We start from the raw sequence: 13,838 nt of genomic DNA, 5'->3' as shown, positions 1-13,838 counted from the left end.
GTCAAGTTACATTCTGGAGAACACACAGCCCGAAAAGTAAAGAAATGTCTGTCTTTGCAAAGTAATTTGTCGAGTTGAAGATTATTGTTTTTCATCATGGTGACCCTGACTTGGCTGACTGGGTGCATATACAGATTAAGATGAATGCAGTTATTCCTTGGCTGAGGTCTGCCTCTTTCAGGGCACATTCTCCCTAATGACATGATTGATAGGCAGTCCCAAATCCAAAGAGGAACTCATTAATCATAGCACTGACTGAATCCAATCATCTGCTTCACCTGCACAGTGATGGACAGGAAAGGATACAATTTGGGTGCTGACACTGATACACTCCTTTGTCAGAGGGCCTCAACTTTTTCAATGTCAACCTCTAAGAAGCTTGACAAGAAATTCAGTTTGTATCTATACACAGCATCAAAAGACCAGCCTTAAAATATGCTTTAATTCTAAAGATCAATTTCTTTTTAAGCTTTTCTATAAAATATGCCATAATAACATAGTATCATTTACTTCATTTCAGCAAAGAACAAAATTTTAGTTTATATTTTCAACTATTTACTCTGTAAGAAGTTCTGAAGCTGCACATGGAAGCAATATCAGCATTAATGTCCAGCAGCTGTGTAGCATTTAAGTGAGCCTTCAGGTCAACAGCAACTTTCAGCAGAACTTATTTTGTAATCATGGCATATTTTCAATAGTAAACTGCAATTTACAGCTGTATGCACCACAACATTTTTTAAAATTTTATTCAGACCCATAAACAATGAAAACTTTGGCTTTCACTCAGAATGCTTATGTTGTGGATCTTAGTATGACTACAGTAATGAATGTAGCAAGCATGATGTGGTCAGTAAAGGTCTAATGTGTCCATCACTGTGATAGCTGTGTGTCAAGTTATATTTGTGCTACAAAACCCCAGTATTTAAGGTCTTCTGAGATAGATGGTGCTTAAAGTTGATAAGGATGCATTTCAACAGAGTTTGTCACTAGATACCTAGTAAGCACATAATTATTAGTTTATGTTTCTTACAGAGGGAAAGTAGTCAAATAATCATAGTCATGAATTTTTTAGGATCATATGGCAGAGAAGAAACAGGAGGAAAGTACCATACTAGGTTAAAAATAAATAAATAAAGGCAACAAGTGGCAAAAGGCTACCTATGAATAACCAGTGGAAAACAGACTAAGATTTAAATTTTCTAATTTATACTCAGTATAATGGCTATCTGTCTGACATTTAATTAGTCTTTAATATAATCAATCACAGGCAAAGAAAAATGTGCAAAAGGTTGAATGCTAATGCTGTTTTTAGTAGCAAAAATACTTTTTAATGCTAAGAGAAAATAAAAAATTCTTACATGTTCTTTAAAATGTTTTATGTTTTCATCCTTCTGATTACAGCAATTTCAACAATTGCACTAATGCGAAAATACTTTATAGATAAGAATATAGAGGCAACAAAAATGCTTATAGTTTTAATAGGCTTTCAAGCGCTTAACATACTATTTTTATTATAATTTTATAAAAACTTCAGAGATATATCTAAACAGCAACATTTTGTGTGCAATCCAGATCTTTACAAATTATATTATATATGGACTTGCATTAACACTTTGTATTAAGATTTTGTGGTTTAACAATGTTTATTACTTTACAATAGTAATATTTGTATGCTTTCTTTATTTTAGTGCCTTTATTTCAGTAGAAGAAGGTGCAGGGTTAGAGAAGGGAGGTATTGCATTTGAATTGACTGAGCAGAAAATAAACATGATGGTCCTGGATATCTGCCACAAACCAGGTGGCAGCGAGTACCTGAGGCAAATTTATCACATCATCCGGCTCAATGAGGTAGGGAAACGGCCTTTTTACCGAGCAATTAGGTGTGTACTGGCCTGAGGCAGCGTCTGCTGGCAGCTAAGGGTTAGTCAAGGAGGTGATAATGCTTCTTAAAGTCAATACCAAACTCAATATTGCATTGTAATAGAACCTATTCGGTTCAGGCTTTTCTGCATTTGTATAGTAAAGATTACTTTACAGGAAACAATATAGATTTTATTTATGTACTTTAACAGTAGCAAGGCTCATAAACTTGCTTCAGATTTATATTGTGTAGACCACAGATCTATTTTAGGAGTTAGAACATAGTAAGAAAATCAGCATGCTATTGAAAATCTGACTCCTACAGGAAGTAGAATTAAACATCGTAAGTCAATTTTGCTGATTTAAAAAACAACAACAGACAAACCCTACAACTGTAGTGGTGAAGTAAATTCATTCAGATGAAAGACTGATATAATCTGTATAACCCTGTGTAGTTAAATCACTTTTAATATTCATATAAGAGCATCTGTGCTAACCATTTGGAAACAAATTCAGTTGTGTATTGCAACCTATAGAATCTAGACAAGATAAAAGGAGTCTCTCATGATTTCTGATTATTTAGGGTTACCATTTTTCAGGTTTCCAAAAAGAGGACCCTGACAGGGGATGGAGGAGTTGGAGGGAGGGAGAAGAGGAACTAGAGGGGGTACAGTTGGGGGGTAAGGGAGGGGGGTACCTGCGGTGGGGGTACTCACTGGAGGTGGGGGTCAGTTTTGCTCCCTGTCACGGTGTCAGTGCAGCTAGAGCAAGCCCAGGATGCAGTGCCAGCCGTCAGTCAGCACTTCCCTGAGGGACCCCTCCCCAGAGCCAGGGCCTGGGTGGGTGGGATCCAGCAGCTGTGACTTCAGGGGAATGGACCAATCAGCTGCAGATGCAGGGGCAAAACCAATTGGGAAGCGGACCAATCGTGGCTCTTTCTAAGCTGCAGCATCTGTTCTGCAAAAATCCCGGACATTGCCAGTTTGAAAAATCTGCCCAAAGAGAGGATGGAGCCTCAAACCAGGATGTATGGTAACCCTATATGTACTGAATTGCCCAAAACTATTAAAAAGATTCCACCTCATCCTACACAATCATAAAATATTACACATTTAAATAAACACAGGTATATTTAATAGCGTGATACTTAGGGTTGCCAACTGTCTAATCACACAAACCCAAACACCCTTGCTTCGCCCAGTCCCACCTCTTCCCTGAGGCCACACCCCTGCCCCACCCCTTCTCCAAGGCCACACCCCCACACACTCCATCCCCCCTCCCTCCGTCGCTCACTCTCTCCCACCCTCACTCACTTTCACCAGGTATGGGCAGGAGGTTTGGATGCAGGAAGAGGTGCGGGCTCTGGGAGGGAGTTTGGGTGCAGGAGGGGGTGCGGGGTGCAAGCTCTGGGAGGGAGTTTGGGTGCGGGAGGGGGTGCGGGCTCTGGGAGGGAGATTGGGTGCGGGAGGGGTGCATCCTCTGTCTGGGAGTTTGGGTGCAAGAAGAGATGTGGGGTGGTCTCTGGCCAGGTGGCGCTTACTTCGGGTGGCTCCCGAAAGCGACTGGCACATCCTTCTGGGAGCAGCTGCTAGGCAGGGGGGCCAAGGGGTCTCTGTGCACTGTCCCTGCCCAGAGGCACCAACCGCAGCTCCTAGTGGCCGCAGTTCCTGGCTAATGGGAGCTGCGGAGTCGGTGTTCAGGGCGGGGCAGCGCGTGGAGACTCCCTGCTCCTCCCAGGAGCCACAATGAGGTGCCGGCTGCTTCCGGGAGCTGCGCGGAGCCAGGGCAGGCAGGGAGCCTGCTTTAGCCTTGCTGCGTCGCCGGACTTTTAGCACCTAAAATCTCCCAGTTTGGCTTCTGTAGCCTCTGGGATATAGAGCCTGATTTCGGGAGACTCCTGGCGAAACCAGGAGGGTTGGCAACCCTAGTGATACTACAGATGTACATGCCTGAATTTACGTAATTTTTAAAAAAGCATTACTTATATATATTTGTAGTTATAGTATAATCAAGTGCATATAACAGAATGCATGATACTGCAAATTTAGGCATAAGCCAAGATTTTCAAAAATGACTGCCTACAGTCATGCTTCTAAATCCACAATTAGGCACTTAAGTCCATATTATGTCAATAAGAGCGGCTGGTCACTCATGACTTCAGAAAATCAAGTCAGTTGTTTAGTTGCCTAAATATGGACTTTGGAGCCCAACTTTGTGCATCTGCTTTTGTAAATTTTAGCTATGATGTATGTACATATAAAAGTATGCATATATAGAGAAATCACTGAAATTTTGCCTTATTTGGAGTAGAACGTAGTATCTGTTAAATAGCATCTCTCAACACCACTCAACAGTTTAAGCAAGGAAGTGAAGAGTACATCTATACGACAGCTTTAAGTGAAACCATTTTCAGTGGGGCCATACTCAAGACCCTGGCAAGGCTCAAACAGATTTCTTCAACATGGCTGTGAAACCACTTCAAAAATGTATAGTTTTTGGCACAAAATCATGCTAAGCACTTTTAAACACTGCTTTCCATAACTAGTTTAAAATTTGTGATGTGAACAGAAGCTAACATGAAAAATCAGTAACTGGCTGCTCAGAGTAATCATTCCAAAGAATGGAGAAAATGAGATGGCGATTTTTAGTACCTTTACTTTGTGAAATCAGCACCACGAAGCTATTGAAATTTGTAATAGGTTTTTTGGAGCTGTAGTACTGAAGTTATGAATTAATCAAAATAATATAAATAAATAAATAGAAATTGTCATCTGGTGGCTACCAAAGAAAACAGCCTCTCATAGACTGAGGGTATGTCTACACTACGAAATTAGGTCAAATTTATAGAAGCCGGTTTTATAGAAATCGGTTGTATGCAGCCGATTGTGTGTGTCCCCACATAAATGCTCTAAGTGCATGAAGTCGGCGGACCGCGTCCACAGTACCGAGGCTAGCGTCGACTTCCGGCGCATTGCACTATGGGTAGCTATCCCACAGTTCCCGCAGTCTCCGGCGCCCATTGGAATTATGGGTTGAGATCGCAATGCCCGAATGATGCAAAACAGTGCCGCGGGGGGTTCTGGGTACATTGCGTCAGGCCCCTCCCCCTCCGTCACAGCAACGGCAGAAAATAGATTTGCGCCTTTTTATCTGGGTTACCTGTGCAGACAACATACCACGGCAAGCATGGAGCCCGCTCAGCTCAGCTCACCGTCACCATATGTCATCCGGGTGCCGGCAGACGTGGGACTGCATTGCTACACAGCAGCAGCAGCTAACTGCCTTTTGGCGGTAGACGGTGCAGCATGACTGGTAGCCTTCATCGGCGATCTGGGTGCTGGTAGCTGTGGGGCTGGCAGCCGTAGGGCTGCATTGCACCAGCCCCTTACCTTTTGCCTTTTGGCAGTAGATGGTTTATTACGACTGGTAACCGTCCTCGTCGTACAGCCGTGGCCATCAATCATTGGCACCTGGACAGACATGCTCTGTCCTATCGAACTGTATTGACGATGATGGCTATCAGTCGTAGTATACTATTTTCTGCCAAGTATTGTCTGCTAAGCACCCAGAAGAGGCCGAGGGCGATCTGGGTGCTGGCAGACATGTGGCTGGCAGACGTGGGGCTACATTGCTACACAGCAGCAACCCCTTGCCTTTTGGCAGTAAATAGTATATTATGACTGGTATCCGTCATCATCATACTGCCAAGCGCCCAGTATTTGCTGCCAAGCACCCAGAAAATGCCGAGGGCTATCAGTCATGCTGCACCGTCGTCTTAAGATGTAAAAAATAGATTTGTTCTGTATTCATTTCCTTCCCCCCTCCCTCCGTCAAATCAATGGCCCGCTAAACCCAGGCTTAGGAGTTCAATCTCGGGGGGGGGGGGCATTCTGTGTGACAGTTGTTTGTATTTCTCCCTGATGCACAGCCACCTTTCTTGATTTTAATTCCCTGTACCTGTACGCCATGTCGTCACTCGCCCCTCCCTCCCTCCCTCCCTCTCTCCTTCCCCTGGTCCTTCAGATACTAGTTTCGCGCCTTTTTTCAGACCAGACGCCATAGCTAGCACTGGGATCATGGAGCCCGCTCAGATCACCGCGGCAATTATGAGCACTATGAACACCACGCGCATTGTCCTGGAGTATATGCAGAGCCAGGACATGCCAAAGCAAAACCAGGACCAGCCGAGGAGGAGGCGATTGCAGCGCGGCGACGAGAGTGATGAGGAAATGGACATGGACCTAGACCTCTCACAAGGCACAGGCCCCAGCAATGTGGAAATCATGGTGTTCCTGGGGCAGGTTCATGCCGTGGAACGCCGATTCTGGGCCCGGGAAACAAGCACAGACTGGTGGGACCGCATCGTGTTGCAGGTGTGGGACGATTCCCAGTGGCTGCGAAACTTTCGCATGCGTAAGGGCACTTTCATGGAACTTTGTGACTTGCTTTCCCCTGCCCTGAAGCGCCAGAATACCAGGATGAGAGCAGCCCTCACAGTTGAGAAGCGAGTGGCGATAGCCCTTTGGAAGCTTGCAACGCCAGACAGCTACCGGTCAGTCGGGAATCAATTTGGAGTGGGCAAATCTACTGTGGGGGCTGCTGTGATCCAAGTTGCCAGGGCAATGAGAGACCTGGTGATATCAAGGGTAGTGACTCTGGGAAACGTGCAGGCCATAGTGGATGGCTTTGCTGAAATGGGATTCCCAAACTGTGGTGGGGCGATAGACGGAACCCATATCCCTATCTTGGCACCGGAGCACCAAACCACTGAGTACATAAACCGCAAGGGGTACTTTTCAATGCTGCTGCAAGCCCTGGTGGATCACAAGGGACGTTTCACCGACATCAACGTGGGCTGGCCGGGAAGGGTACATGATGCTCGCGTCTTCAGGCACTCCCTTCTGTTTCGAAAGCTGGAGGAAGGGACTTTCTTCCCGGACCAGAAAATAACCGTTGGGGATGTTGAAATGCCTATCGTGATCCTTGGGGACCCAGCCTACCCCTTAATGCCATGGCTCATGAAGCCGTACACAGGCAGCCTGGACAGGAGTCAGGACCTGTTCAACTACAGGCTGAGCAAGTGCTGAATGGTGGTGGAATGTGCATTTGGGCGTTTAAAAGCGCGCTGGCGCAGCTTACTGACTCGCTCAGACCTTAGCGAAAAGAATATCCCCATTGTTATTGCTGCTTGCTGTGCGCTCCACAATATCTGTGAGAGTAAGGGGGAGACATTTATGGCGGGGTGGGAGGTAGAGGCAAATCGCCTGGCTGCTGATTACGCGCAGCCAGACACCAGGTCGGTTAGAGCAGCACAGCAGGGCGCGGTGCGCATCAGAGAAGCTTTGAAAACTAGTTTTGTGACTGGCCAGGCTACGGTGTGAAACTTCTGTTTGTTTCTCCTTGATGAACCCTCCACCCCCCCCCCCCCCACCCGGTTCACTCTACTTCCCTGTAAACCAACCACCCCACCCTTCCCTCCCCCCTTCGAGCACCGCTTGCAGAGGCAATAAAGTCATTGTTACTTCACATTCATGCATTCTTTATTAATTCATCACACAACTAGGGGGATAATTGCAAAGGTAGCCCGGGATGGGTGGGGAGGAGGGAAGGAAAAGGACACACTGCAGTTTAAAACTTTAAAACTTTAACACTTATTGCTCGGGAAATCATCTAGGGTGGAGTGACTGGGTGGCCAGAGGCCCCCCCACCGTGTTCTTGGGCGTCTGGGTGAGGAGGCAATGGGAATTGGGGAGGAGGGCTGTTGGTTACACAGGGGCTGTAGCAGCGGTCTCTGCTCCTGCTGCCTTTCCTGCAGCTCAACCATACGCAGGAGCATATCAGTTTGATGCTCCAGCAGCCGGAGCATCGACTCTTGCCTTCTGTGTGCAAGCTGACGCCACCTCTCCTCTTCAGCCCGCGATTCAGCATGCAACCTCTCCTCTTCAGCCCGCGATTCAGCACGCCACCTCTCCTCTCGCTCATATTGGGCTTTTCTAAAATCAGTAATTGACTGCCTCCACGCATTCTGCTGTGCTCTGTCAGCGTGGGAGGCAGTCTGTAGTTCAGTAAACATTTCATCACGCGTCCTTCGCTTCCGCTTTCGAATATTCACTAGCCTCTGTGAAGGAGAAACATTTGCAGCTGGTGGAGGAGAAGGGAGAGGTGGTTAAAAAAGATACATTTTAGAGAACAATGGGTACACTCTTTCACGTTAAATTTTGCTGTTCACATCACACAGCACATGTGCTTTCGATACAAGGTCGCATTTTTCCTCTTATATTAAGGGCCTGCCGGTTTGGTGTGAGAGATCACTCATGCAGTGCCAGGCCACAGATTTCAGCTTGCAGGCAGCCATGTTAAGACACAGTCTTTTGGCTTTTTTAACCTTGTTAACATGTGGGGATGGTTTAAAACAGTACTGCTCTCATTAACCATACCAAGCACCCGTTGGGTTGGCCATTTAAAATGGGTTTGCAATGTAAAAGGAGGGGCTGCGGTTTCAGGGTTAACGTGCAGCACAAACCCAACTAATTCCCCTCCCCCACACACCCAATTCTCTGGGATGATCACTTCACCCCTCCCCCCCACCGCGTGGCTAACAGCGGGGAATATTTCTGTTCAGCAGAGCAGGAAGGGGCACCTCTGAATGTCCCCTTAATAAAATTGCCCCATTTCAACCAGGTGACCGTGAATGATATCACTCTCCTGAGGATAACAAAGAGCGATAAGGAATGGATGTTGTCTGCATGCCAGCAAACACCGGGACCATACGCTGCCATGCTTTGTTATGCAATGATTCCAGACTACGTGCTACTGGCCTGGCGTGGTAAAGTGTCCTACCATGGCGGACGGGATAAGGCAGCCCTCCCCAGAAACCTTTTGCAAAGGCTTTGGGAGTACATGAAGGAGAGCTTTCTGGAGATGTCCCTGGAGGATTTCCGCTCCATCCCCATACACGTTAACAGACTTTTCCAGTAGCTGTACTGGCCGCGATTGCCAGGGCAAATTAATCATTAATCATTAAACACGCTTGCTTTTAAACCATGTGTAATATTTACAAAGGTACACTCACCAGAGGTCCCCTGTGTGCCCACAGGGTCTTGGGTGAGTTCGGGGGTTACTGGTTCCAGGTCCAGGGTGATAAACATATCCTGGCTGTTGGGGAAACCGGTTTCTCCGCTTCCTTGCTGCTGTGAGCTATCTACATTATCTTCATCCTCATCTTCCTCGTACCCCGAACCCGCTTCCCTGTGTGTTTCTCCATTGACGGAGTCATAGCACACGGTTGGAGTAGTGGTGGCTGCACCCCCTAGAATGGCATGCAGCTCCGCGTAGAAGCGGCATGTTTGCGGCTCAGCCCCGGACCTTCCGTTTGCTTCTCTGGCTTTGTGGTAGGCTTGCCTTAGCTCCTTAATTTTCACGCGGCACTGCTGTGCGTCCCTGTTATGGCCTCTGTCCTTCATGGCCTTGGAGACCTTTTCTAATATTTTGCCATTTCGTTTACTGCTTCGGAGTTCGGCCAGCACTGATTCATCTCCCCATATGGCGAGCAGATCCCGTACCTCCCGTTCTGTCCATGCTGGAGCTCTTTTGCGATCCTGGGACTCCATCATGGTTACCTGTGCTGATGAGCTGCGTGGTCACCTGTGCTCTCCACACTGAGCAAACAGGAAATGAAATTCAAACGTTCGCGGGGCTTTTCCTGTCTACCTGGCCAGTGCATCTGAGTTGAGAGTGCTGTCCAGAGCGGTCACAATGAAGCACTGTGGGATAGCTCCCGGAGGCCAATAACGTCGAATTCCGTCCACACTAACCCAATTCCGACCCTCTAAGGCCGATTTTATCGCTAATCCCCTCGTCGGAGGTGGAGTAAAGAAACCGGTTTAAAGGGCCCTTTAAGTCGAAAGAAAGGGCTTCGTCGTGTGAACGTGTCCAGGCTAAATTCGAATTAACGCGGCTAAAGTCGACCTAAACTCGTAGTGTAGACCAGGCCTGAGTCAACGACAGAGAGACAAAGTGGGTGAGGTAATATCTTTTATTGGACCAACTTCTGTTGGTGAGAGAGAGACAAGCTTTCAAACTTACACAGAGCTCTTAAGAAGAAGAGCTCTGTGTAGGCTCAAAAGCTTGTCTCTCTCACTAGCAGAAGTTGGTCCAATAAAAGATATTACCTCACCCACCTTGTCTCACTAATATCCTGAGATTGACACTACAACAACAACACTGCATATGAGTCAAGAATGTTCTATTCACATTATTGTTTCACACCCAGTCACAGTTGGTGAGAACATACATTATGTACTTGCAAATTTGGTTTTATTTGTATTTATTTTTACATTTATGAAACATGCTCATTTTTTGGTCTCTTAGCTGAAATGCAATAAATAAACAATACTTAAAATAACAAATTTACCATTGTTGATGAAATTTCTACCTCAAAATGTATCTCCACCAGTCTTTCCAACACAAGAAAATGCCTTTGTAAAAAGACAGGTCTTACATCATGTTCTGATGCTCACATAGGGAATGCAAGTTCCAAAGTTGAGTGCCCTCCATTGAGAAATCAAGGGATCCCCACAACTGAAAGCTCTGATTGTAATACTACTTACTTGAGGGCATTGTATAACATATGCAAAAGGCCTAGTTAAATTTATACAAATAACCCATAAATAACCATTGTAGCCTTTCACCATAACGTGGTCATTTTATGACATCAAGTAATAAGTAAAAAACATTTTTGGAAGTTGGGAATAAATGGGTGATTTATTGGAGCCAAAAGTTCCAAGTTAATAACAATTTTCACTTCCAATTGTATCATTGTATTCAGAGACTTCAAAAAGTAGCAGCATCCTTTGTCCCCAAATAAGAATCCTTAATATTGCAGGAAACAATCTGAGATGTCCTTCCCTCATAATGTTTTCCTAATAATGACAAAGACCATTCTTTTCATGCCAAGTAACTCATTTCCATGGAAAACAGAATTTTAGGCTATTCTAAAGTCAATGTGACAGATTCTAGTCCCCACTGAAGCCTGTATGCTTTGCTCTGGTGACACAAAGGGTATGTCTTCACTTCATCTGTATGGGAGCTTTCCAGCCTGGGTTCACTGACTTGAGTTTCCGCTGTAAAAATAGCTTTGTAGACATTGTGGCTGGAGCTCAGGGTCTCAAGCCTGGTGGGCAGCGTCAAAGCAACATCTACACAGCTGTTTTTAGCATGCTAGCACGAGCCCCTCAAACACAAGTCTGTGGACCTGAGCGGGGAGGCTTGCTACAAGATGCAGTGTGGAAATACCCAAAAGGGCCAGAAATTTTCAACTAGGGATTCCCTGAGCATGGGAGAATCTCTGGCTGGCATAGAGCCAGGGTAACAACACTTCCCAACAGCTCAGGCATAAAGACTGCATTAGAACAGCCTTCAGACTGTTCCAATTTGTGGTGGGGATTAAATTGGCCCATAGCTAACCTGGGGGTAGGGAACTTGCAAAATGAATTCAAGATTTGCCTATGTACTCCCTTCTCCCTCACTCAGAGGTGTTGAGCAAAGTTAAAGTGTACTAGAGAATCTGAGTCACAGGGTAAAAGTTTCCTTGCTTCTTGAAGAAGCCCATTCCTATATCTGGAACTAAACAGGTTCAGTAGAAAGGTGTATAGAGTTTCATCATTGACCAGATGGAGGTGCAGTGTGTCCTTACTTATGTAAATAGAATACTCATCAATGTTTACATCAATTCCTTGGAGAGACACTATCTACAAAATCAATATCCAGATATTCTTCACATTTGGGTGGCGAAGAAAAGAAACAACAAGGAGTCTGGTGGCACCTTAAAGACTAAGGGTATGTCTACACTACGAAATTAGGTCGAATTTATAGAAGCCGGTTTTATAGAAATCGGTGTGAACGTGTCCAGGCTTAATTCGATTTAACGCTGCTAAAGTCGACATAAACTCGTAGTGTAGACCAGGCCTAACAGAGTTACTTATGAGAAACTGTACTTTCATTGGTAATGGCTCCACTACTCCTCTCCAAGAGTTTATACACACACTTTCCCAAGATGAACATCTTATTAGAGCAAGAGCTGTTTTTTCTGATGCCTGTCTTCTTGACTTCACCCATTATGCCAGGCAACAAACGTCCCACCACCAGGAACTGATATAAAAAATTGTCAAAAACAAGCACTAATTAACTTTAACACATTAATATATATAAGTCTAACTGCCGTAAACTAATGAGGAAAGCAGAGACTGGTTCTGTGGCTGCACTGATTGTTGGAAAGAGAGAATTGAAGAAAGAGGAGGCAGGATCTTTTACAGCTTTGAATGGTTATGAAATTTGCATGGTTATGAAATGTGCATGCCACACAACACCTAATTGCCAGGCTATACAATCCAGTTTGAGTCTCCAAATGTTCTAATGTATCAAAAATTGATATTTTCACTAATATACCCAGGTCTTTTTCCTCCTCTGTCATTTTCAACTGATGAGCCCACAGCTTATAGCAGAAAGTCTTATAGTCTGTAAGTACATGATCTTTCACTTTGGACTATTAAATTTCATCCCATTTGTATTATTCCAGTCCTCAAGGTCATCCAGTTCTTCTAGTAGAATATTCCGATCCTCCTCTGTATTGATGATGCCTCCCAATGTTGTGTCATCAGAAAATTTCATTAGCACTTTCTTAACTTTTGTGTCAAGGTCGTTAAATAAAAATAAGATTTGTCCGAAAATCGATCCATGAGGAACTCTACTAGTAACCTCCCTCCTAACCAATAGTTTTCCTTTTAGCACAACTTGTAGTTGTTTCCCCATTAACTAGTTCCTTACAATTCCTGTACTAATTCCCAGTTTCTCCAGTTTAACTAATGATTTCCTGTGTGATACCATATCAAATGCTTTACTGAAGTCCAGATAGATTAGATTTACTATATTTAGCTGGTCTAAAAACATCAGTTATCTTACAAAGAAGGATATCAGAGTAGACTGGCATGATCTACCTCTGGTAAACATATATTGCATTTTATCCCATTTTCCATTTATCTTCACGTCTTTAGTTATTCTTTTCTTAAAATGTATTCTAAAATCTTGCATACTATTGAGGTCAGACTAGCAGGTGCATAGTTGACTGGCTTATTTTTTCCTTCTTTCTTAAATATAGATACTGTATTTTCTATTCTACAGTTATACCATACCACCTCCAGTTTAACAGATATATTGAAAATCTTTGGTATCAGACTTGCAATTTTATGTGACAGTTCTTTCAGTATTCTGGGATGCTGTTTATCCACTCCCCTGCCACCCCTCTCAATCTGAGTTCATTAAATTATTTTTCAGTTTTGCTTCCATCTTGAATGTGGTAATTTCTATACACTCATTCCCATTAACCATCTTGCCTTTGCCCCCATGTTCAACATTAGCATCCTTATTGAAAACTGAGGCAAAGTATTAATTTAGTTTTGCAGTCATATTATACATATTATAGCTAGATTATCCTTAATTTCTAACCCATCCTCACTGCATAGTGGCTGCCCACTTCTTCTTTACTTCTTTTTATTTATATGGCTAAAGAATCTTTTACTATTTGTTTTAATTTCTGTTGCAAGGTATAACTCAGCTTGACTTTTGGCAATTCTTATTTTATCCCTACGCTTTCGGACCTCCAAAGTATAGCTTTCTTTGCTGATCAGTCCCTTTCTTTTTAGGATCTTTGCTTATTCCTAATATCTTTTTTGAAGTGGTTATTCATTTAGTAAGTGCTGGAGTCCATCCCTACATGCTTGGGATGCAAATTCCAGATAGTTTCTGCACCTTTAACTTAAATAAATTTCAATCCTCCTCCATGTTTAAGGCCTTGAGATCATCAGACTAGTTTACTTCACTAACTAGTTCCCTTAATTTCTCAACATTTGCCCTTTTGAAATTAAACACTTTAGTTACCAACCAGTTTTTTTGATTATCCTTCCATTTAATTTAAATAGAAT

The 13,838-nt window shown here is 44.1% G+C and overlaps 1 protein-coding gene across 1 annotated transcript in view; it reads left to right on the top strand.

Annotated features, from left to right (window-relative positions):
* The window catches only part of KIAA0825 (KIAA0825 ortholog), a 417,985-nt gene that overhangs the window by 200,528 nt on the left and 203,619 nt on the right, over window positions 1–13,838 (top strand). The window contains exon 18 of the mRNA XM_065406817.1: window positions 1,689–1,848. Coding sequence (XP_065262889.1) covers window positions 1,689–1,848 — 160 coding nt within the window. The remainder of the gene's footprint in view (window positions 1–1,688; window positions 1,849–13,838) is intronic.

This window comes from Emys orbicularis, chromosome 6 (genome assembly GCF_028017835.1).
Source record: "Emys orbicularis isolate rEmyOrb1 chromosome 6, rEmyOrb1.hap1, whole genome shotgun sequence".
In the NCBI taxonomy this organism is placed as follows: Eukaryota; Metazoa; Chordata; order Testudines; family Emydidae; genus Emys; species Emys orbicularis.
Note: the sequence above shows the minus strand (reverse complement) of the source record. Positions and strands in the feature narration are given on the sequence as shown.